The 25,244-nt window shown below is 56.2% G+C and overlaps 1 protein-coding gene across 7 annotated transcripts in view; it reads left to right on the top strand.

Moving 5' to 3' along the window:
- The window catches only part of Prosap (SH3 and multiple ankyrin repeat domains prosap), an 86,428-nt gene that overhangs the window by 40,388 nt on the left and 20,796 nt on the right, over positions 1-25,244 (top strand). For 5 of the 7 annotated variants that reach the window (XM_076905124.1, XM_076905129.1, XM_076905130.1 and 2 more), the window contains exons 3-4: positions 16,488-16,871; positions 19,184-19,201. In XM_076905124.1, coding sequence (XP_076761239.1) covers positions 16,536-16,871; positions 19,184-19,201 — 354 coding nt within the window. In that variant the 5' untranslated portion in view covers positions 16,488-16,535. The remainder of the gene's footprint in view (positions 1-16,487; positions 16,872-19,183; positions 19,202-25,244) is intronic. The other 2 variants (XM_076905128.1, XM_076905131.1) reach the window with 1 other exon arrangement.

Genomic DNA, 25,244 nt, shown 5'->3' on the forward strand with positions numbered 1-25,244 from the left:
CCCGGTCCTGGTATCGATTCGACGCCGATGGTAGCTATAGAGAATAGAGCGGCGAGCGACGTTGCGTGGCTGTTAAATTGCCTGGAGGGTTCTTTAACCCTCGCGAGCGTTCTAGGCGGTTCGAAGGACGATCGATTTATCGGAGGTCGGCGGCGTGGCGAGCCGCGAAACGCTGCGAGGCGTCTAGGGCCAGGTGCATCCTCTCCTCGAAGGGTCGACGGTGCGTCCCGCGCTGGGAAAGATTCGCAGAAACGGTCGATTGGCGGTGGTCGATCGAACGCTCGGTGCAGAAGCAACAACGGCAGCTTCGATGCAACGACGGTGAGATGTTGGGAGGCTAGAAACAGCAACCGCGAACGGCAGCAACCCTCCGTCTCTCTCTCTCTCTCTCTCTCTCTCTCTCTCTCTTTCTCTCTACACGTTTCTCTCGATCCCTTGGCGCGTTGTTTCGCCGGAGTGCAGCGTGGCTGCATCGGGCACCCCGCTGCCACGCTGACTCTGATATACTCGCGAGATATCCGGGCAAGATTTAGTGCATCCTTTTGCTAGCTGCCCGGCAGAAAATCTGCGCTGGGAATCGCCCTTACAACCGATCGAAATGTTTCTCCTGTCCTTGAAATGAATACCACCGGTGGAAAAACAAGGTGAACGCCGTTTCTTTTCGCGTCACCTCAGCTTTCTACCTTTTCTTCTTCTTCTTCTTCATCCACTGTCGTTTTCCCTTCGCAGCGCACAGCGACGATTCTCGCCGAGAATCGATCGCTCGACGAAGGGGCCCGGGTTTAATTAAATCGCGGCGGTGATTCGATTCGCCGGGAAGTCTTCGTCGAATGGAAGAAAGTGGCTCGTCCTAGGAAGGCGGAATTTTTTGCTTCCGCTCTCGAGCGAAGCGAGAAAGAGAGAGAGAGAAAAAAAAGGTTGCGGAGGAGGTCGTCGGACACTGCGGAGTGTCTCGAAGCGCTACAAAGAACGGTAAGAAGGGCTCGGACGGGCACGAGGAGAGGAGAGAGGCGGAGAGTTCCGGTGGATGGCGAATATAACACTGGCTCGCCGACGCGACGTTTTACAACCAACGAAGAGGGCCCCCACGCAGGATTTATTGGCCGGAGAGAGGAGAATTTATGCGGAGATTCGCGCTGGCAGGTGGTTTTACTCGCGATGAAAAACCGAAATTTCTCTCCTTCTCTGCCGCCCTTGCCTCGACGAGCCTCGCCGTCCCTGTTCGACTCGAGTTACCCGCCGTTGCTTACGGCCAAGCGAACCGATCCGTCGAGGAGTCGCGCGAGCCGATTTCGCTCGACGCTGCTGGGGATACGCGGAGGAACCTCGCGGCGCTTCGACCCCGAGTAGTCTATCCCCAAGGACGATTTTCTTCCCTCCGCGGCTGGGCAGAGAAACGTTCCGCCCGACGTACGTCGAGGAGAAAAATGGAGCCAGCGAGTCGCGAACGAAATGCTAATCGATTCGAGCCTTTGGTAAGATATCTTAAAAAGATAGCGTGTAGCTTAACGTTCTCCGTGACATAAATAATTAATGAGCGGTAGCTTCGCGGGTATACACTCGAAATCTATTAAGTGACGATCGATGAATTATCGACGGGAGCGCGCGGACTCCGTTTATCCTGCGAAGGCGTCCTTCGGGTCGCAGTCGAAATGGCCCCTCGTCGAGAGCCGAGAGAGAGAGAGAGAGAGAGAGACCACGCTGGTGCGTGGGCTCCAGCGTCGAAGATCCGAGCTGGTCCCGTACTTCGATACGATCCGAGAGAAAGGATGGTCCACGGTTGTTCCACGGCGAACATCGACCGATCGCTTTGGTCCGCGTCGCCTTGTTTTTTTTTTCCCCTCTTCTTCTCGTCTTCTTCTTCTTCTCCACCTCCTCCTCCTCCTCCTGCGTCTTCTGCTTCTTCTTCTTCTTCTTCTTCTCCTCCCTCTTCTTCTTCCTCCTCTTTCCTGTTGCCGCGTCGACTACGATCCTCCTATCCCGACGCGTCTGAGCTCGTCAAATCGCTCGCTGCTCGCGTCCTTTTATTTTCTTGCCCTCGGCCCGTGGTTTAAATGCAAATTTCGGCCCCGGCGAACGACCGATTCGAAAAACGCTGCGAACGTTGAACCACACCCTCCTCCTACTCCTCGTTCTTCCGCGGCGGATGCGTCTGGCTGGTTTACGTAAGCGGGAAGATTCGTCGGACGAGGAAGTCTCGCGAAGAACCCGCAGCCAAATTTCCACGCGCGCGACAGCGCGATAGGACGACGGATGGTAATCGATGGACGCGTCGAATCGCCAGCTATCGCGCAACACCTGTTCTCGAAAGAGGGGGAGGGTTATAAAGTATCGGCACGAGTTCCGGGGTGGTCCACGCGGTGTGGCTCTCCCGCGCCGAGAAAGGCCCGGTGGATCGAGCAGAGGAGCCAAAAAGGAACGGTGAAAAAGGAAACGAGGGGAACGGCGGCAAAACGAGCACGCGAAACTCGACAGACTTCCATCGAGAGAGAGAGAGAGAGCGATCTCTCCTCTGCCTGTACACGTGTAGACGTTCTTCGTCGAGTGGTGTCGCGAAAAAGGAGACGGCGTGGCAGAGAGTTGGGCAAAAGGCGGTCGAATCGCGAACCAGGGGGCGGCCAATCGCGAAGACCAACCAAGAGAGAGAGAGAGAGAGACATGGTAAGGTGAAAGATGATGGGAGTGGGTTGAAAGCGAGCCGCCGACACCGTGGAATGATGAATGCGTTTGGGAAAGGAGCCGCATAAATCCTCGAGGATAATGCGGCTCGCACTTTTCGACTGGCGATATCCCCCCCTCGCTCTTTGAATTCGCGCGGATTCTGCTCCTTTTCGCGCGGCTCCTATCGGCGGAGCCACGGATTTTAGATAAACAACCCGACTCGAGGAGGCGCAGGAGATTTATCGTTCCGCCGATAGCTCGTCGAAAGGGTTCGTTAATTATTTGCCAGCAGAGAGGAACGCAGGAGCCGCGATCGCGATTCGAGACGCGTTCTTACGGCAGATCGGGTGTAACGAAACGACGCTCGAGTGGCGTGGGAAGCAGCTCGACGAAGGGTTACGGTTATTGCGGAAATATTTCACCGTCTTAGGCGGCCGTGGCGATCCCCGTATAGGGCGTTTATCACGATAAGTAGCGCCGCGGTGCTCGGTCATCGTGAATTAGCTCGCGTCCACCCAACACCGCGGGATTATTATTGTCGCAGGACTTCGTCGCGACCCTCTGTATCGTGGGCGAGAAATCTCTCGTTCGAAAGCGAACGTTTCGACCCACTTGCGATACGTCTTCGATTCAGCCGGACACGCAACGCTGCTGAAAACATTTCGACATTGGCGGAAAGAGGGGTATCGATCGAGGAAGGTCGACCGGTTTCTGGAGCACCTACTACACCTAGAGGAGAACCCCGTCGCCTATTTATCGGTCGGCTGTATGCGCGTGTACGAACGCGAACCGAGGTGACGTGTCGCGAGCCAACTAGTCGCACGATTCGAGACTGATGGCCGACATTTAAAGGGCCCTTGTACCTCGGTTACGGATATCTGGGAGGACTTGGTCGCCAGCCAGGTACGTGACAGGAATAAGGCTAAAGCCTCCCTCGCGCGTACGCGGTCGCTGGTTGCCAAAAAGCTGCGCGGATCGAACCTCGTTTACCTCTGCCCCGCTACCAGGGAATCGGATCAATCACTGGCGAGAAGCCCCTTTCAATTCTCCTCCGCGACTTATCTCGAGGGGGATCGCCGCGTCCACCGGCTGTTCGCGCGAAATTCGTGTCGCGGGACGGTTTACGAGCGTGCACGGTTTCCTCGCGCGATTTACAACGAGCCGCGCGGGGCCGTTCGCGTTTCGAAACACCCGCGGTATTAATCGTCGCCCAGGGAATTTACTTATCCGTCGTTTCCGCGTAACGTTACGGCCGTCGTAAATAACCGCGCGAAAAAGGAACGATCCGGCCGAATCGAGCGCGCCACGGGGTTCGCTGGGCTCCGTTTCTCTCTCGGGTGAGAGAAAGTGCCGCGCCCCATCTGCGGTTCTCCGATTCTCGCCGATTCGCGGCTCTGACGTAACTGGTCCGTGTCGCAAGTCGACTGCTTGAAATCGCGCGCGCGTTCGAAAATTCGTCGTCGCGCCCTGCAATTCCCTCTTCGTGCTTCTGCGAGCGAACTACGCTCGAAACAAAGAGGGTGGCGCGGTCGAAGTTGGCTGTTGGCGCGCTTGACGGCTGGCAAAATCGTCGTAACGCTCCGATTTATTGCGTATCCTACCCTTCGACCGGCTTAGAGGCTGCACGAAGGAACATCGGGGAGCCTTGGCCGGCGAGATGAGGCATAAGGCTGTATACCATACCGGACGTGACTCCCTGGTGCGCGAGGTAGGCAGCAACGACGCGGTATTTACAGTCCCGGCTTACCTGCATCCACAACGCGCGGTTTACTCGCACGTCCTCCCCATTTTGCCGCCCACACGCAAACGGACGCGTAAACGGGTAAGACGCGTTCGTCTAGCCGGCAATCCCCGCATCGAGGAGCTCCGTCAAGATTTCGCGAGCTCTGTCCTCCTCCCTCGCGATGGGGAGAACCGATATAAATCAGCGTTACCCAATCTCCGGCGACCTATCCGCTCGTGTTTACCCTCTCGACGCTACGTTACGACGCTGCCAAACGGCAGACGCGCCTGGTGGCTTTGCAGCAACGCTCCATTGTCGCGGCGCGTTCAACGGAGGCAAACCACTCGAGGAGATGCCGTTCGATACCCGCTTCGCTAATCAATTCCGTGCACCCTCGGGTTATCTAGCTGTAGTCGGGGGTGGGTTAAATTGCGGGTACACCAGTTGGAGCGGGATCGCGCGATTGCGTCGGCGATTCGTTACCGCGTTTCCGGCAGGAACGAGAGGAAGCAGAGCTCGCGAAATTCGACGACGCAGGATCCTCGCTGCTACGTCCTCGACGAGGCTAACGCGAGGCGGATTTTCCTCTCGCGCAGGCTATTTTTCGCCTTTGTACCCAGCAATTGCCCCACCCTCTCGCGATCCAGCCTCGAATCGGTCGTAATCGTCGAGGCATTGTTCCGATCGCGCAACGCACAGGCCTCTCGATACCCTGGGACACGTTATCACGATCCATTACGTGGGCAGTAATTGTTGGCCCCGCGAACGCTAATCCTCGAACGATAGGAGACGCGGCGAGAACGAAAGTTTCGCGGGTTCTCGCGCCTTTTCCAGCTGGCGAAACGGGAGGCGTGTCCCCCTACGCGAGGCTTCCACCTCCGCTCGCGCGGATCGTTAACAATGTCCGGTCCGCTGGCTCGTTGGGACAGATACCAAGGTAGATCGAGTAGGTGGGAAGAAGGTGTAGGTAGCGCGGACGGTAGGTGACTAAACCGATTCGAAAGTTAGTAGACGACGAGGACGAACGGTGTGCCACTGGTGACTGACTTGTTGGTCCCCTCGCCGGTGGCTCCTTCCTCGCAGGACATCCTTCCTGCCGCGTGCGTCGCTTCCGGTTGCCGCTCGAGCCTCGCCGTCCTCGTTCACCGGCGAAAGTGCGCGACAATCGCGTCGTGAATTACGATCGACCGTCGAGATTCGTCTGCATTGTCCTCTCTCTTGGCGAGAGAAAAGTTTCCACCGCGGCTGCACGACCAAACTTCGCCATGCGCGTCCACCAAGATGGACGCTCGGATGCTGAAACTTTTCCTCGTTGCTCTCACTTCTACGGTGCAACTCGTTGCACTGAGCTGTTGTTGCAAAGTCTTATACGCGACTGCGTACGAGAGAGTCGAGAGAAGCCAGGATCGTTTTTTGCTCGTCGATATTATCGTTAGTATTAGCCGGAAACGGACGGATGGAGGAGCGAGGAATTCGTGGGTGGAGGATAGGCTGGCGCAAGAAAATTCAAGGGTTCGCTCGACGTAGGCGTAGGTCCAGCGATCGATCGATCAAACGCGTCAAATGTACGTCGGATCTGCGAGTTATGCTTTGAGTTAAGCCTCGATAACCGCGGCGCGTCGCCCTTTGCCACGGCAAATTAATGGCCGCCCGACGCGCGGGTCGAAAGGGAAGGGGGAGGCGTGAAATTCGCTTTGATTCTTCGGCCTGTCTCCATTAACGTCTTAATTAAGTCAGCGCCGGGCAGGTTCGCGATACGTCGTCGATCGATCGCGCAGCCAATCGCCGCCCTTCCTCGAAGACGCTGCGAGAGCACGAAATATCGAGCGAGCTTCCCCTCGTCCTCGTTCGTTCGGTAGGAAATAACTTGGAAAGGACTCGTCCCCGTCTTATTTCGAGCCGAGGAATTACAACCCCTTCGAGTTTCGTCCAGGCTGGAACGATTCAGGAAACGATCAATTTGCGACGCAGGAGCCGGGGCCAATTTCTCTCGCCGCCGCGTCGGCGAGCAGCCTCTAAAAATAATACCGTGATCGGATATGGAGCGTAGGTGGGTGGAAAAAAAAAAAGAACGGAAGGGAAGGGGGTTACGATGCCCTCGATGGTAAATGGTTCCCGTTTAACGAGTCCGCGACAAAGTGGGAAGGGACCGTCGGTGCCGAGAGTGTCACATCCTGCGCGAATTGAAAGCAGGAGGGCGTCCCAGCGAGCAACGTCGCTTGGAATCGAGGCCAAACCCACCAGCGCCGGCTAAATTGAGCTCGATCTAATCTGAAAGGACCTTGCGTCTACTTTTCCTCGACCTCTATCGTTTCGCGAGAGGAGGAAAACGGTAGAAAAAAAAAGAAGAACGAAGATGAGACCAGCAACCGTGGACCTTGAACCGTAATACATCCATCGACCTGATAGGGAGAATTGAGTTTCGCTTAAAAACCGTCGACCGGCACAATTTAGCCGGTGAAACCGTGGCCATGGCCAGCAACGAGCGTCCCATCGTCGTATCTTTATTACGATGAAACCCAGGGTCGTTTGTATCCCATTCAGCGAGGAGGCGGTCGTTCGCGTGAATGACGCTCGGAATCGCGTTGCTCCCGATTCGCGAGGACGATGAAAAATGAAGCGCGAAGGTCGACGCGCGCGTTCTCTCGCGATGTTCGAACGCGATCTTTCTCCCCTGCGATGACCCGGCGCAACCACGCACAGCTGCGTCCATCTCGATGAAAGCTTTTCCAGCTCGCTCGCGAGCCTCCAGCGGTGCGTGTGTCGCCCCTGATGGAGGCTGCTGCGCGCCTACTCGTTAACGCGAGCAACGTTGTTACGAACCGGAGCGCGCGACGCGTTTAGTCGATACTCGCCTGTTCACCCCCGTTTTCGACCGCGGGCACGCACCCCTGCGAACCTCGAGCTCGTCGCCTCCTCCTTTCGCTGGGAACGCGAGGGGATGTAACTGCGCGTTCGAGTGCTAATTAGTGCGAACGTAGAATCTGCGAGATCGTTCCTCTGGTCTCGTTTCGAGATTGGATCAGCGCAGTGACGATGTATCCGACACCTGCGAGCAAAAATCGCGTCACCAGTGGACGGATTGTGTTCCTTCTCGCGGTTCGATTCCTGAAACAGGACGGCGAGGCTCGTTACCGCGCGAGTGCGCGTTCCTGGAAGCAACAATCGTGTCGCGTGTCCCCTTTTCGCCGGGGGTGTACCAGCTTGTGATTCCTCGCGTCGAACGAAGGGTCGAAGCCAGCCACTCGAACGCTAAAGAATCCCAGCCCCTGCGCCAGTCCTCCTCGGTGAAAGGACGACGAGCTCCGTAGCTTTGCCATTTCTCACCCTCGACGCGGTGCGCCCCCGCTGCGAAGGGTGCGGCGACGCGACGACTACCCCTCTCGACCTTTCTCCGAATCAGAAGGATCGTCTTTCCTAAGGGTAACGAGCAACGCGCGCTCGCGACGCGCCTCTCTTGTTTGTTCTCGAAACAAGGGAACCCGTTTGTGTTTCGCGTGTCGTCGATCAACAATGCGAGAATCAACGTCCACTTGGCGTTAAATATCTACCGATCCTCTCCATCAGCTTCCTCGTAGCTCCGTCGAAACGCGATCGAGCATTCCCTACGCGCCTTTTACTCTCATACGCGTTTTCATAACGCTCGCTCGTAAACGAGAATCCGATTCTCCACTTGGAGTAGCTGTTTATCTTCGTTCGAATGCGTCGAGAACGCTGCCTTCGTCTGAAAGCCTCGACGCGTCGCGTCGGGTGCAGCAAACGACGAATAGACGCGTATTACAGCCGAGCGTCTTCGAATTCCTCCTCGAGCGTCTGCACGGGTTTCTTCCTCGACGTCACAGCGGCGACAGCAACGGAAAAGTTTCGATGGACGCGTGGAAAGAAAGCGACGGACACCAGGGGTGGGGGCTGTTGTTCCTCGCCGGTCGACTGGAGCGAGGGCTAAATGAAATCCGTCCTGGTAAATGGGACGCGACCAGCCATTTGCATATTTACGCGTTTTATCCGTCGACCACGGGTAAACTGCTCTGAATATTCCTTTCCCCTCGTTGAATTGTATATCTCGTTGCACCTCGGGAAACTGCTGGCGATAGTTTCGCGCGCGAGCATCCTCCCCTAGGGCGAACCGCGGCGAGCCGTCAGGGTTTCAATTTCTGGCATCGGTCGTCCACGAGATCGATCGCGAACTCTCGCTGGTGCCTGGCCACCGAATCTGCGAGCGGAACAACGGCCACGGGAACCTTGAGAGATCGTAGATCGTGCTCCCTGTTTGGACGTGACGGAACGCGACGGCACGAGTGGCGACTTTTAAGGCAGCGAACGATACGGATCGATTTTTCCGCCGTAAAAGGTCGGCGTCGATTTCTCGGAAACGATGAGGAGTCTCGCGAGTCCCGCGATCGACTCGCTCGCGAAATCGAACGCGCGAAGGTCAAGTTGGTGGTCGCAGATTGGGTGAAAGGCGGAAAAGAATCGAGAACAGCGACGAATGGGGGTGGTTCTCGCAGCCTCGACTGTTTCGCGCGACTGGTCATCGGGGTCGAAGGGTGGAATCGACGGTTCGTTGGTAAAGGGCGTTGGATCGCGAAGCGAGCGGGGAGTGTCTGCCAGAAACCTAATCAGGTCAACCGGCTTTTAATTAATGCGGCGGTCAGGTGGGGCGCGATCGAAAGTTCGCGCGACACTCGGTAGGAGACGGGGTAAAACTGTCCCGAAAGTTTCCGCGCCGAGGACTTCTCTGTCCGCGACTTGGCCGCGGAAAAGGAGCGTAATTAGCGAGAATCTCGAGGAAACGAAGTCAGCAAAAAGTTAACAGAGGCAGAGAGAGAGACTCTGCGAGGCGGGCTCGAAGCGGAGAGATAATCCTCTTCGACGATCGTTCGTTAACCGGGGAACAGTCTGCGGAATTAATTAGATCGCGGTATCGCGAAACGGAAGGGGAAAGGAATCCGATGCCGCTTGTTATCGCGAATCTACGAGACGGAGACGTCGCAGAAGTGTTGCTAATTGTGGGATAATAATGGTTATCCGTGGCGTAACCCGGTGAACGCACCTCGTGTAAACAGCCAGGCAGCCTCGAAGCGCTGCAGTCGATTCTTGTTCCGTGGTGCAACGAGATTTCCACGAATAACGTTTCGCCTTCCTGTACGAGGGTGGAAGAGACCGTTCCATCGTGATTCCCATCCGTCGTCGAAGACATTGGTCCTCGTTACTGGAAACAACGATCATCGTTCATTAGCCAGCCAGCCCGTTGCTCTTCCTCTCTCGTAAATCTTGGAGTTCTCGTCTATCACGCCACCCCTCCAACGCAGCCTCGCGTCCGTTAATCATTTCTCAACCGCGCGGACAGCTCTGATGGAAAAAATCCGCGTTCGACCATTTTCCATACGTTCGAGAAAAAAAAGTATCGGTCACTCGATCGCGGAATAACTGTTCTCGACCAACAGTCAGAGGAGAAGGCATAGTTTCGTGCACAGAGCATCGATAAAAGGTCGCGAGCGCATCGTTCCCATCGCTAGGGAGGAGGCGCGCGCGAGAGGGTGGTGGCCCAGCGCAGCGATGCACGCCGAACGGGGTGATAGAGATAGAGAAATAGAGGAGAGTCGAGAAGGAGAGAGGAGCAGGGGCGTGGGGGTGGTTGGCACACTCGGTCGATCTCTCGTGGTTGCCAAGCGACGAACATCCACCACCAGGGTTCCCAACTACCCCTGGAAGAGGATCCTGAAAACCGGCTGGCTGCGCTGGCGCCACCTGGCTCGCCGGAATACGCGCGGCCACCCCCGTCCCCGCCCGCGGTCTGACAGTCGCGCGATGCACTCCACGCTGGCTGGGTCTCGCTTCGGAGCCGCCGGTCCTCCCTTTCGCGCCGCCGATGCGCTTTTCGCCACCGAAATCGTTCGTCTGGCCGCGAACCACCCGCACGGGCACGAACCGCCGCATCCGTTGCCCTCCGACCGCCTCCCTCCCGCTGGATACGTTCGGGAGGAGAGGACCTTAGTCGACTGGCCGCCATCTTGCTAGTCCATCTCGCCGCTGGCAGCCTCGAGAATAGCGGTAACGCGGGTTCCGTTCGCCGGGCACCGGAACACCCGGATAAGAGGAGATCCATCGACGCAACCAGCAGGAGAAGGAGGAGTATATACGGTACGAGGACGGTGGGAGAGGCTGGGGGTGGGTTCAGAGGGTAGTTTCGGTGGTGGCGACCCGGCGCGAGCACGGGGTTGCTCCTCGTTGATCGTTCGCGGTCTCGCAGCACAGGGGTCGTTGAACGTGGGGTAAGTGTCGGCAGTCGTTCGCGTTCGCGTTCCACCGGCACGTGCTTTTCGAGCGCTGCGCGATCGAGTGCTCCTCTCCCCGTCTCTCCGAGCTTCCCTTCGGCTCCTCTTTTATTCGCGCCCTCTCCCCCGCTTCTGGCTTGTTTTCAACCAGAAACGGAGGGTGCACCCCCGCGCCGACACTCCGGCATCGCGCTTTCGGTCTCGAGATTTATTTGTTTGGAAAGCACCACTCTCGTTCGAGTTACTCTTCGAGAATACCCTCTCGCTCTTTCTCTCCCTCTCTCTTTCTCTCTCTTTCTCGCTTGCTCTCTCTTCCTCTGGCTGTAGCAGAGGACGACGAACTTTCGCGCTGACGCAATTCCGTTTCCCCTCTCGCGCCTCCTCGCTATTGTCGCGACGTAAACCGCTGGAATTTCCGCGATTTCTCATCGATCGCGGGGATCGTTGCACGTGCACCGATCAAGGACTGGGACCCCACTCGGAAGAGAAGTGGAAATCGCGAAAACCGTCGTCTCCTTTTTCGATCGTGACAAAGCGTCGTCGACCGTCGGTGGAGCCCGCATTCCTCCACGAATACCAGAGCTGGTCTTAATCGAACCCGTCAAGGTTATGCGCGCGTTTCTCAGGCTCTTTCGCGGAATGTGGGCCACGATGCGGCACGAATACCTTTATGAGATCTGGCCTGCGTCCGCGGCCCGCTTAACGCGGATTAATGTCCCCCGTAACCGAGCCCGATAGCGCATAACGAGCCCCATATTTCTCAATTTAACGCGGCACCGCTCCTCCGTCCGGTTTGTCCGTGTCCCACGACTCACCCCCGCCAACGAGTGCGACCAAATTGCCCCGCGATCGTTCGAGAAACCATCCCGGCTATTTATAAATTTGGTGAATGAACGTCGTTCGATCCGCTCGCCCACCACCCCGACCTTCGACGCTCGACCTTGCCACCCTTTCGACCTTTCGACCTTTCGGATCTCTAATTCGCCTACTCGCGCGCGCGCGCGCGCCACGCGAAACCGCGCGTTCAACCTTTGAACTTTCCTCTCGACGAGACCACCGAGCGCCACGGAGAGCTCCGTATATAGAGGGACAACCTACGTTTCGAATGGTAACAAAAGAAGAGATCCGTGGCACTTTTATTGCGCCCGTGATATATGGGAACATCCTACAGCCGGGCACCATTCTCTCTCCTCCCCTCTTATCTTAATTCCCATCGTTCGAGATCGATCTCGCGATCGCCTCCACGCTGCATGCAACAAAGTAACAGAGAGAAAACAATGCCCGGCGTGACCCAACCGGCGCCAGCCGATCAACGCCGTGGACAAAAATTCAAGCGGAATAACAGGTTCGTTTTCTCAAGGTTCGCCAAGGGTTCGATCTCGAAAACGCTCTCGTCGATGGTGGAAGCCTCTTCCACCGCCTTCGCCCCGTCTCGCCAAGCCTCTTCCACCCTTGATACACCAACGCCTCGTATCGTTTCATCAGAAATGTTCTCTACGCGACGGGACGGGCCGAATTCCCCGAAGCGCACCCTTAAAGCGGAGTTATCGTCGGTCTGACGCGAGACACGCCAGCCAGGAAGAGAATGGCGCGCGTGTTATTCTTTCCACCTCCCTTTCGTAACGTCCCCGTCGTCGTCGACGTCGACGCGCCGCGTCTTTTTTCCCTGCGACGTTTCTTTCTCACCGTCACCCCTCGCTGGACGCGTCGGAGATCGTTACACGTGTGGTACACGCGTCGTTGTGCCCGACACTCTCTCGCTCCGCCCAGGGTGAGGGGGAACTTCCTCTTTCTATACCTTCTCTTGTGTACCTTGCATCCATTCCCGGCAGTCGCGCCGCTTTTTCTTCTCCTTTTTCACCCCTACTTTCGCCGGAAGCAGCCCGCTCGCCGAAGCGGTCCGTTTTCATCAGCCAAAATCATTTTGATAGCCGACGCTGATCGAACCCGATGAACGCGGGAACGCCGGCTGGTAATTGTTTGATTGAACGATCGAGGGGATCGCGTGATCCTATTTCGCGCGCGCGCGTATCGAGCGGTGAAGAGAGAAACGATGAACGACGGTTGTCCCCGATAGAGCGACCCTTTGCTCAAGCGAACCGCGGCGAACGGTTGCGTCGACCGACTCGTTGTTTCCGTAATTACACAGAGGCCGATTCACGCATCTGGCGTGATCGATGCGGCTGGGAACGAGCGACAAAGCACACGGAACAACGCGGGGCTGCCGTCGTTCCGCGTGCCTAATGTTTTACGGTATTCGCGGACCAGTCAGCCGCGTTACATACGCGTGACACGCGCCGCGTGCATCTCGTTCCCTCGAAATTTCTTCGCCTCGTCGACGACACACAAAGTTAGATTCGGTGAACGGTCCTCGTTCCGTTCGTTCGTTAGGATTCCACGATCGAAGGGCGACGATAATTCCATCGTCCCCCTGTCCGTGGTCGATCGCGGTCCGGCGTCGCGCAGGAAATTCAAGAAACGTAGCCAGAAACGTTGGAATTCCGGGACGAAGGCGTTTATCCAAACGCTGATCTAAGAGGACGCGTGGCGGCGAGAAATTCGTTTATTCCGCGGCCGTGCATACGTGACCGTGGGAGGTTCGCCTCGAGTTCGACGAGATTCGCTTCGACGGCTCGAGAGCCTCGTTCCCGCGGTTTTTCCGCATATCTCGATTCTTCTCCCCTCGCCTGTCTCGCGGCGCGTCCACCACCCCTGCCACGCGAGCAGTAACGAGATTTCGCCACCGTTTCCATTCCCCCGTAAACGCTGTGAAACGAGGAGGGAGGGGCACGTTCGATCGGTACCGAACGAGAGAGAGAGAGAGAGTCGCTCGTCTAGTCGTGGCACGACTACTGCTTCCTCGATTTTCGACGGACACTCGAGACTGGAATTTTCAAACGGACCCCAGCCAACCGTCCGGTTATCGGGAAAACTGATCGGTAGCTGGGAGGATCATAGCCGATTTCAGAGAGGAGAGAATACGTACGCGGACGGGCGCGTGTTACGCATACCTCGCGCTCGTCGGGGGTTAGAGCCTAGGTGGATCCACGCTCGCAGAATCGAGAATGTCAGGGTCGTACTTTAACCCCTGGCCGTCCTTCGATCTTCCTCCCCGTGGTCGTTGCCGGCCGCGCTTACCTCCGCGGATGCCAGCCTTCGATTTTTCTCTCTTTTTAATTATCATCGAATCACCGTTAAGCACGACACTGTTAAGTGACTTTGAAATTAAGGTACGGCCGCTTAAAAGCAAACCCGTAAAGCGACGCCCACGCGTACCCGGTGTGTATGGGCTTACGCGCGTCCAGGGGCGGATCGAGCGATCTCCTCGGACGTGTGCCGTTCGAACATCCTCCGTTCGATCGTCCCTCGTTCTTTATCCGTCTTCAGTCCGTGGTTCTGGAAAACTTTCAGTTAATCCCCTCTGTGAGAGTCCCCTCTTTCTCTCTCTATCTGCGAAAGGAAATGCTCGAAGGTAAAAATGAACGTTGGTCCACGCTCGTTGCCAGCGTCGATTATCTTCTTCTGCCCTCGCATTTTGTTTCTCACCACCAAACGGACCAGAACTTGCGAGCGCTAATTGTTGCCCCCAGCGTAGCGAAAGTCGCAGGTATTTCGCGCGGCACCGCGGCGGTTTTCAACCCGCGAGGTGAGCGGTACCGGTTACGGCCCTGAACGCGCAACGCGCACGCACACAGAGGGTGGCCAGACAGAAAAATTCGCAAAGGTTCTCCATCGACGAGTGGCACGAATAAGGGCCACGTAAAGACGGGTCGTAAAACTATGATTTACGGCATGTCATTGATGCGTTCCCCGTCCGTCCATCCGTACGATCCTTCTCTCCGCTAGTTCATCATCGTCTCCCCCCCTCCTGGTTCCTTCTTATTATCTTTCTTGCGCTCGGCCACTTCCTTTTGTTCGTATCGCGCGCCTCCCCGGATCGCGCCAGGATAGACTCTCCGGGGCCCCCCCGTTCGAGGAGGCGATAATCGATTAGCCGCTTGGAAAAAGCGGCAGCGTATCGGTATCGTTCCACCTCTGGCATAGCCACCGATCGCCTACTAAAATACTACGTTTGCTTTCGACGTATCACTTTTTCTCACGACGTTTCGAAGCTTCTTCGCCCTTCGAGGATATTAACGCTTCCACCGGGATAAGTGTTTTTCTTGGCGGGAGTTGGCGAACGGACGCAACCTTGTAGCGCCTCCGCTTCGTCTCTCGGGTTCTTTGGCTATTGTCCTCGGGAGCTGCTTGCACGCGGTGCGGTCAGTGGGTTATTTAAAGTTTTAACACAATCAGCCTGGCTCTCTTTCTCGCGCCTCCTGTCTGCCCTCCTCGCAGGCAACATGGTTAACGTTCAGTCAACGGCGTCTCTGCGGTTTTCCATCAGACTTCTTCTGCGCGCGGCACCTGGACGTCTCGCCCTCGAGGATTCGCCTTCGTCTAGTTTTCGCGCAGTGCCAAACAACGCTCGCGAGTTTCGCAATTTGCACGCGCTCCGCGGAACCGAGCCAGCGGTGCCTCGCAGCCGAGTCCTCGAGGCCCCCATTGTTGTACGCGCGCCCCGTCTCTGCGGATGTTTAACTTTTAACGGGGAAGTAATTAGGAAACTCGGCACGCCACGGGTAGCATTCGTTGGCCAGCAGCCGGTTCGTGGCTCCGCGAGGATACATTGTTTCCCGTGGCGATCTCCCAGTCCGCTTCGACGCGGCGTAACCCTGCCAGCGGAAATTCTCCGAGGGGCAGGAGACAATGGAGGAACGCGCGGGAGCCTGAGAACTCGTCGAGTCCCAAAAGACTCGCCTCTGCCGCCCCTATTCGAGGCGACGGACCGGTTCAACCTCGAGGAAGAGACGCGTCCTCGTTGTTATTAACAGCGTGTACTCGCGCGGTGGTTCTCTCGCGACGATTGCGCGGGAAATGGACAAATCGAACGGACACCGCGAGCGTTCTCCTGGTACCGTCCGTGCGCGCGCGGCAACCGAACGTTAATCTTGCTCGCTTGCTCGCGAGACACGCAACACTCGCGAGGAGCGCGCCGTGTACCTGGGGACGCTTCTACGCCCGTTGGAAAGTTTTCGAGTGAAAGTGAGAGCGAACCCGCGTTCGCTCGTTAGCGCGTAAGTTATCGCCAGCCGATAGTTAACCCTTGGGGTCGGAGGTCGGATTGTAAAACGACCGAGCAAGTTATCGCGTCGACGCGGAGGAACGTACGGAAACGCGCGGCTGCTTTGGCGTAACTTATCCGCCTTGGCTGTCGCGATTCTTTCGGAGCCAATTATTTATGGGAGCTTCCGTCGAAAGTAGTAAGAAAAAAGGGAGACGGCGCTCGTTACGCGCGTAAACAGTCGCGCGTTCGCCTATCCGAGGTGTAACAAGTTCCCTGGAGGACGAGGGAAGCAAACGAACTCGATCGAGCGAAAGAAACACGTCGATGATACCGGTCGAGGAGTGTAAAGAGGAGTTTACGAGGTTTGAAAATTGTCGCAGCACCTCAGGCGTCGTTTCTTTATTTCCATCCGAGTAATTTCGTCCTCTTTTTACCGTTACCCGCTCGTGGCCGTAAAGAGGAGCGCGCGGTCCCGTGCTGTTTTAATTTCTTCATCAGCTTTTTCCCCCTGTCTCTGGCCGCGTCCCATCTTCGAGATCGCTGCGCGAGATATCGTTTCGAATCGTTGGAAACGTGTCGCGGAGCCGCGATGCCGCCGCGCTAACGGCACAATCCTGGGGGGCGATTAACGATCGAGAAGGGTGGAGAAACGGAGAGAGCGCAGGGACTGCGAGAGCAGGGCAGTAAATAAGCGAAACGATTCCTCTTCCTGTTTCAGATGTGAACCTGTGAAGGTGGAATCCTCGAGAAGCGCGAGGTCCTCGCAATGGAGGCGGGACCGAAGCAACAGCAACAACAGCAGCCGCAGACGCAGCAGCAGCAACAGCAGCAGCAACAGCAGAATTCGGCTGGTACCGTGGTGCAGACACAGAGCCAGACCGCGAGTCCGCAAAGCGGGCAGAATCAAGGCCAAGCTCAGGGTCAACAGAGTCAGGATGCAGCAGCGATCGCAGCCGCGACCGCGGAAGCTGGCCCAGTCGAGGAGGGGGTGCTCCTCGCGAGGGTGCACGTCCCGGAGCTTTACGTCAGCAAGTGTCTTCAATTCCCGAAGGATCAACTAGTCTGGGACGTGAAGCAGCAATGCCTGGCTTCGTTGCCCAAGGTAAGCTCGTTTCATCCTCGTCGTCGTCGTCCTCGTGATCGTTGTTGTCGTTGTTGTTATCGTCCTCGCCTTCTTCGTCGTCGTCTTCGTCGTCGTCGTCGTCGTCGTCGTCGTCGATTCTCTATTACGAGACGAGATATCGACACTCGTCGCGAGAATCCATTAGCGAAGATCCTTGAAGAGGGACTGGAAGAGTCGGGAGCCGACGAATATCGGAGCTTTCTGCGATTCGTTCTGTCGCATCAATCGGCCAATTAAAGTTCTCGACCGGCGGCATTATCCACGCGGCTCGTCACGCCGGGAAGACATTAATCGATTCTCGAAACCGATAGTGCAACGGCCTGGCAATTTGCTCGCGATCCGTTTCGTTTAAAAATGATAATCGCCGGGTCGTCCATTACCGGTGGTCAATCTCGCGGGAGGGTTTCAGGGTGAGGAGGGAGAGAGATCACGGGTGTTAGACCGGCCCTGCCAAGGACTCGCGCGGTCTCTTCTCATTTTTGTTTTTTTTTTTTTCCATTTCGAAACGTACAATGAAAGCACAATGTTACCCGGGCGTAGTCCGCCGCTTTTATACGGTTATTTCGCGAAATTGCAGAGAACTCGAGGAACGATCGGGGTGCACCCGACTCTTCTCTCTCTCGTTTTTCATCGGTAGTCGTAGGCCGAAGCCAGGGCGAAGTCACGAAGCAACACGCAGGATTAAGAGATTCCCGAGCGGAACGCTACCGTGCGCGCGCCGCCGCACACGAACGTCCCTCGCTTTATTTATCGAGATATTCGGTCCCGCGGAGAGGAGTAACGATGCACGCGCGGCCCAGCTCTCTGCCCAAGAGAAATGCAAATCTGCGGCCGTACCTGCGGTGTTTCGCGGCTCCGCGTCCGGCTCCGAAGAATTTCGAGATCGCACAGAAGAGAACCCACCGCTACACGTACACCACCTACGCCTGCCTCTATCAAACACGAAACACGCGTCCCTCCTCCTAGACGAAATACAATATGGCAACCACGCGGAGAACACGGATCTAACGCGACGCTTCCTCTGCTTCGCTCTCGTCGAGTTATTTCGCGTCGCCCCTTTTTCCCTCCCGTAATACACGCCACGCAACGAATTTTCACGCGTGTCATCCTACCATCCGTCCTCTCAGCGCGCCTCCCGCGACAGAACTCTTCCCATACCACCGCCCCTGCTGCGAAACGCAATTTTGCGGCTGCCTCCACCGTGCGAACGCACGCGCGGCTAAATAAACATTAGCCCCGGAGAACCTTCAACCCCTTGACCAACGCTTCGATCACGCGTCCGCCCGACGAATCCACCAGATCGCTCAGCCTCTGAACACCGTCCGTTCCGTTTCTCCGCTTCGTTCACAGCCGCCACAATACCGCTGGACCTTGTTCTCGGAACGAGTTCGATGACGAACGATCGCAACGAGCCGTGGCTTTGGTTTGGATACGCGTGTGTACCCGCGCGCACCCAGTAACCGACTTTACGGATACGTTCACCTGCATTCCATTCGCTCGGTCCTGCCTTTATTCGTAATTGGCTACCCTATTAATCGGTATGCGCGCAAATCAAAGATATCAGAGGGTATGGTTCGATTATTTCCAAGCCTGTATCCTGGATTTACGGTGCGCAGTGAGACCGACAATGGTCATCGAACGTGTTCCGAAGGTTCCTCGCGACAAGGCCAAACGAACACACAGACACACACATACACACACACACACACAAGAGTACACGTATGATTAGGAGGCACACTGTGCGCAATGGTAGACAGTCCACGCAGAGATGCGTGTAACGGAGGAATATATGAATATGTGTGCGTATACGTGCGTGTATAGTCTATATATCTATATATACATATAGTACTTACTAATAGTTATAACTAATTAGTAATTATGCACAGCGACACGCGAGTGTCCACCGATTAATCGTGTATACTTTATTCTGACCTGTGGTGTTGTTGTTGTTGTTGTTGTTTTTGCTTTTGCCTCACTTGCACGGGGCGTGCGAATACACTACACCCGCCACCACCGAACCACCACCGTCACCAACCACCAACCACCACTTCACCTGTGCTACCGTCTTGTTGGGGCCCGCCTTCTTCGAACGCACCCCCGTACTGCGTGACACGCACGCGCGAATCGACCGACGATTATCGAAAAAAAAACAAAAAAAAAATGAAAAAATGAAAAAAACAAACGATACGAAACATCGCGCATCCCCGCGGGCCCGACCTACACCCTCCACCTCCGGCGTGTTGCGTCGCGGATATACCACCGCTTCTCCACCCTTTTCGAGCGCCTCGCAGGTGGCCACTTGGTACAGGGTACGTCTTCACTATTACTAATAGCATGCTCTAAATCCACCCCCTCAACCACCCCCCAATCGATCTTTTTGTTTTCTAACGATTTCTTGTTCGTCCACCCCCTCCGCCATCGCTCTTGTCTCGCTGTGTTTTGTTCATTTTCACCGCGACACTTTTTGTGCATGGACGAAGCGAAACGCGCGGCGCGTTTCCGGCAGCGGTGCCCTCGGAGCCGCGCGTCGTGTCGAGAAGCGATTTCTCGGGTGGGAAAGGAAAAAGCCAGCCCGCTGAGGGTGGCCGCCGCTATTTTCTCACGGCTCGAGTCGGTTTTTCTGATCGCGACGGGCCCGAAGATTGCGGGGGGAATATTCGTCGAGTCACGTATGTTCCGTGAAACGCGTGTTCGCCACGCTTTTCGCGTCGAGTACTTCTTTCGATTACGCGGCACATACGATACGGGAAAAACCGTTCTGTAACACCCGTGCTCCCTGGGAACGCGGTCCACGCGGCGAACCAGCTTTGGAAAGTTTCTCCGGAGATGATCCGCGGATCGAACCGTTTATTTGCGCTCGTTTGGTTATCGTTTTCGCGAGAGGCTACGCGACCGATCGATTCGCCGATGAACGAGGGCGAACGGTTTAATTAACCGTGGGGGAGCTTCCCGTCGAATCGATGGTCCCGTTCGTGCCCGTGCCTCCGCGCGGCCGTAGACCACGAGCTAGAGTTATTTCGAGCTCAATTTGCATGTACTTATAGCAGCTCCTGCCTTTAAGCGCCAAAGTACCATAGAAGATAAGTGCATGTATCGGTTAAGCATACACGGGCTCTCTACTGTTGCTGACCCGTGGTTCACGTTCAAGGATGACGGCGATACGCCTCGCAAGGTCGCGCTACGTGCGCCTAGCTCCCCATTCACTGAACTTGTCGATTTGTCGACCACGTGAATTTCGACGTATCGCCTAGGTGTAATCCGTTTCCGTCTGATTGAGAGAGATAACTGGAGGAGAACGATAACGCGACGCGTGCTTCTTAAAATCTCGCCAAGGTCCTCCCTATCGGAGGAGAACGATCACGGACGATCTTTCATCCTCGATCGTGGACGACTCTCGTCGCTTCAGGTCGCCTGGTCTCGAATCTGCTTCTCGATTGCGCAATGAAACGCGAGCGTTTCTTCTTCGTAGATTAATTACGAGAAGTGACTGGGAGGTAGACGCGGAAAAACAAAGCCGATCAAAGCTGAAAGTTGCGACAGGAAGAAGTTTCACCGCGCGATGACGCATCTCGCGATAACTCGTTACGAGGTTTCCATGTTCGATCTAATCTACTCTCGTATGAGATCATCATCCGGCCGAGCGTCGAAGCGCTTAGATATCCACATTTTTTTTTTGCTCGCGTTTACGAGAAAACAATAAAATACGAGAATGGCACGCGTGATTGTATCCAATCGACGTCGAGGCATTTCTCGATAACTCGTTCGAGGTGTCCTTCGTTGAAAAGCGCGCCAGATGGAATCGGAAAATCAGTCGCTCGGGCCGATTCACGGGGAGAAGAAAGAAAAGAATTGTAGAACGATCGAAGACTCTTCGATTTTCGAATAAAGCGCCGCTGGATGTCCTCTGTTTTCCTCGATCCATTAACGAGCGATCGCTAATCAACATCCAACGAACCTGACCAACACAAAATCGTAGAGCACGCGGCAGATATCCTATTCTAAAAAAAGAATGATTCAATTATAGTCGACAATCAGTAGCTGATTGCCTGGTTATCAGACATATTGTCGCGTCCGCTTATTTTAATCGTTCGCACTCGTCCGACGAATCTTTTTTTATTCTCCTCGGGGCTTTCCTTCCACGTCGACAAATGTACAGCTCTTATCCGTCCTAATGGACCCGCGGATAGAGATCGTAAATGTTAATCGACGTCGCAGCGCCGCATTCGACGGGCGTATCGATCGGCTAATTAGCGACACGCGGCGATGATGGTAACGAGGATATCGACGTCGCGAGTATCGAGATGCCATGCGGATACCGATGACCGCGTATCACGGGTGTACCGCGAGTATCCACCGCGGTGACCTCGCTCCAACGTCCCCCTCGAGCCATCGATCCGCGATCCTTCGACCCTTGGAACCGTCCTACGCTCCTCTCGACTACTCTCGCGGTGAAAAACGTGGAAACGAGGAAGTCGCGTGCATGGCATAAGAACGCGTACAACCACGGAACCTTGACCGATGGATCGAGTAGGGAAAAATAGAGAACCGTGGCCGTCGCTGCGGGAGGGCACGACGAATCTCTCGATCTCTCGATCCCTCGTATCGAGAGGAAAAAAAACGGTATCGCACGGCGATAATCTTGCTTCGCACGGTGGTATCCTCAGCGAGACGCGAGTTTTCGTACACTGTTGCGTGTAGGTAATCGAACGAAGGGCGTCGCGAGGGTTCTGACCAGCGTCGAGGAACGCTGCGACGGCCAGGAGATTTAAAGAACGTTTCTCGATCGATTTGCAGCAATGAATACCACCGCACGATCCCAGAGAATGGTTTATTGAACGATTCCGCGAACGAGTTCGAAGCGCGATCGGTACCGCGGCTCGCACGCGCGCGTACAAGCGCGCGGTGCGGAGAACGATGACACGGGACGAGTGGTAGTTCCTAACGGCGAGAGAGGGTTGTGGGACTCGTGCGGGCCGCTGCTTGGACTCCGATCGGCGGACGGAGAGGGAGAGGGACGAACGATCGTCTCGCGACTCCACTGTCAGGATCAACAAATCCTCCCGGCGTAGACGCGGAACAAATGCACGCGAGTTGTTGATCGCGTACGATCGAGCCCAGCTATTTATACCTGGGGACGACTGGTCGACGCTCGACTCGTCCGTCCGGGGGAGTAGATCGAATGGAGATCGATGGGGCTAGCTTTTCAGAAGTGGAGGACGGCTAACCTCTCCGTGGCGTGCAACGCGGCGGACTCGTAACGAACTCAGCGAGTTCCGCGAAGGAAATTCCCTGAAATATTCACCCGTTCCCATTGTTAGCCTAGATACGCCTGTTGCCCCGTTTCACCCACCCCTCGAGGGCGCCGTTCTCAAGCCCCGTTGCCTACGCCTGCCAAACTTACGGCTTCCCCGTCGCCCCGCGAACCCTCAAAGGGAATCGTGGAACGGCGTCGAGAACGGAATATCAATTCACCGTCTTAACTGTGTAATTACGTCCCCAGCTTCGAACCATTCCGTATTTCCGTCGGGGTATTGTTTTAATTAAAATGCCAGCCGAGCTTACCCTCGAAAACGATCCCTCGAGCTTATCGTTCTCAGCTCTTCGTTGCTCCGTTCGTTCGACGGTGCATCATCCACGCGTACAATTAACCTCGTGAGTAATTGAAACGAAACTAGCGATCGAAGTTGATGAGAATCGAGGATTAAGGACGAAGAAAAGGAATCGTGCGAACTGGTATCGATCGCGCGTGGGGTGGAAAAGCCATTTGAATCCCAGCGTCGTTTCTCTCCGATCGACACGGAGGAGGGGTTGGGGTCGAGAGATCGACCGTGGTAAGCAGAGAAGGAGCACCTTTATAAATGGTTTCGGAGATAGGAGTTTTTCCAGAAGGTTCGGACCGCGCGCACGTAAGTTCGTCCACTTTACTCGTTGGGACACGAGCGCGGAGCAGTAGCCGGGAACTGCAGCAGCCTTTTACCCGGGGCTCTCCGCCGAGTGCAATCTCGTATTCATGAATTCCTTGTACGTAGACCCCTCTCCGTCACCCTCGCCCTCGACCGTCTTCTTTCTCTCCGCCCGCGCGCTCCTTCGCCGCGTTCACCCTCGCCTCTTTTCTTTCTCCTCTTCCTCCGCGTCATCTACGCGCGCCGCTGCCCTTCCGCCTCTCGAACGCGTCCCATACGCGTCGCCCGTCAAGGGACCAGGGAAATCGTGTTCCGCTTCGACCGGCTGGGAGACCAGACGCCGATGAAAATCGCTGGCCCACCGAACGGCGTGCGATTCATCGCTGAGCCACGCTCGAATCTGTTATGCGGTGCCACGCTCGCGTACGCGCGTGTACCAGCCGGAAACAGGGTTCGAATGAGAGCCGCTGGCCCGTGTCCGACGTTTATCTCGACGCGATGGTCGCCGTAAAAGTCCACGGCCGTTCAGGATTCGCGACCATAACAATAATTCCGCTGTTTAACCCTATCGCGGTCCCCGACGCGTTCCGGCAGGTTTTTGCGCGCGCGCGTCTCTCCCTCCACGCAGGCCCACGGAAACGGAACCTCCGCGCTATTTATTGGATTCGTTAATTATCGCGATACCGCCCTGGGAACGCGGAAACCCTCGGCCAAGACCGTCTCGCGCTGTCGAACGTTTTTCGTCACGGCAGATAAGTCCGATCGCGAAGTCGTGTACACCCTGGCGCGATAAACCGTACCCGTGGTGGCTTCGAGCTCTCACGGGCCACGGGGGGAGGGGGAAAGAATCGAGGTTGATAACGCGGTAACGCGAGCCTTTAATTACCGCGAGAGCGTCCCTAAATCGAAGCCTCGAGGAAATTCGATGGATTCCATTCCCGCGGGTAGATCGGCGAGCTTGTCCGGTGGTAAAAATTCCACGCGAACACCGAGAGAAGCCGACGCGATGCTCGTGGAAAATTAATTACCCGGCTCTTTTGATCCCCGCTCCCAATCAGCCAGGCTCGAACTTACCCGTTGAACGACGGAGAGGATCCGGGCTCGCCTTCGTGACACATAATCGATTCCATTAATTAGGAAGTCCGCGACAGTCCCCGCGAAGCGGTAGAAACGGAGCAAGAGGGAACTCCCTCCCTGGCATCGGGGTCACGGAGGTCCCTCCGCGTCGGTGGTTCGTTAGAGCGGCGAGGAAATGAGATCCGTCCTCGGTTTTCGCCTTTTTGCAGAGCTTTGTCGATACGCTCGTGACCGCGGAGAGAAGAGGCGCAGAGATCGGTAGAAATAAACGGGACAGCTGACGGTGAGGCTCGCGAGAGACGCGGAAAGTCGAGGAGGCGAAGGAAACGGCGGTTTTCGCGCGGGCAGCGGCCCGGAAAAATGCTCGAGTGGCACTCCCTCTAAAAGCCCTCTCGTCTATTTAGTGACACGTGCCATCTCGAGAGCCGGTTTCCACGTCGAGCCCCGGCACGACGTCGCGCGCGTATCCTCGACACGTTCCCGCGGAATAAATTCGCGCGAGTCGTTCGAGGGATTCCGATAACGACGATTCCCCGCCGCGTTGGCCGCCTCGTAGTCGTTGCTCGGTCAAAAGATTCGCCGACAAAATGTTTCGAACCGACTGGCAATATCCGGCAATTTGCCGCGCGGCGGTGCCACGGTTCATCGGTGTAATTTCCACTTCCATTAGCGAGTGCTTCGATCTCGCGAGCCTCGTGTGCCCTACAGGAACGAGGCTGGGAATTATCAGCGACGACGTAGCCATAGTTTGGGTTGATTAAAATCGACGGGGAGAGCACGCTCCATTTCCCGTTCGAGTCAGGGATTCCGAAATTCCCTCCGCCTCGATCCAACCCCGTGTAACACTCGGAAGTCGCGTCCTTTCGAACGTTTGACGTTTCGATTCCCGTTTGAACGAGAGTCGCGCACGAGGAGATCGCGGATTCGTCCGCGACGCGTCTTTTCGCGTGGCTTCCTGCGTCGAGGATAGGCCAGGATCGAGCGTGACCCGATCGATCGTGCTCGCGCGCGTTCCCAGGGATTGATTGGCAATTACTGGTACGGGAGGAGCGACGGCAACGGTCGATTGGCCCGATCCAGAAAATTGAGTTACGTCGACGGAACTCGATTCGCGAGGAGAACGCGAGGAGGAGACGGCCCGCCACGAAAATTCGATATTACCTTAATCAGACTTTAAATTGCGCGGCCGCGCGCGGCCATGATAGAGACCGTTCGAAAAGCGGACGGATCCTCGACTCTCATCTCGAATCGATTACCGCCCGATATTCGACTACGGATGCGGGGACGATTAGCGGGACGAACGATCGAGAGGTAAACGGCGAGACAGACGCGTGCTGTGCGTCGCCCAGAGGGTAGGTAAGCCGAGCGTCGA

This window comes from Xylocopa sonorina, chromosome 11 (assembly GCF_050948175.1).
Source record: "Xylocopa sonorina isolate GNS202 chromosome 11, iyXylSono1_principal, whole genome shotgun sequence".
Taxonomy (NCBI): domain Eukaryota; kingdom Metazoa; phylum Arthropoda; class Insecta; order Hymenoptera; family Apidae; genus Xylocopa; species Xylocopa sonorina.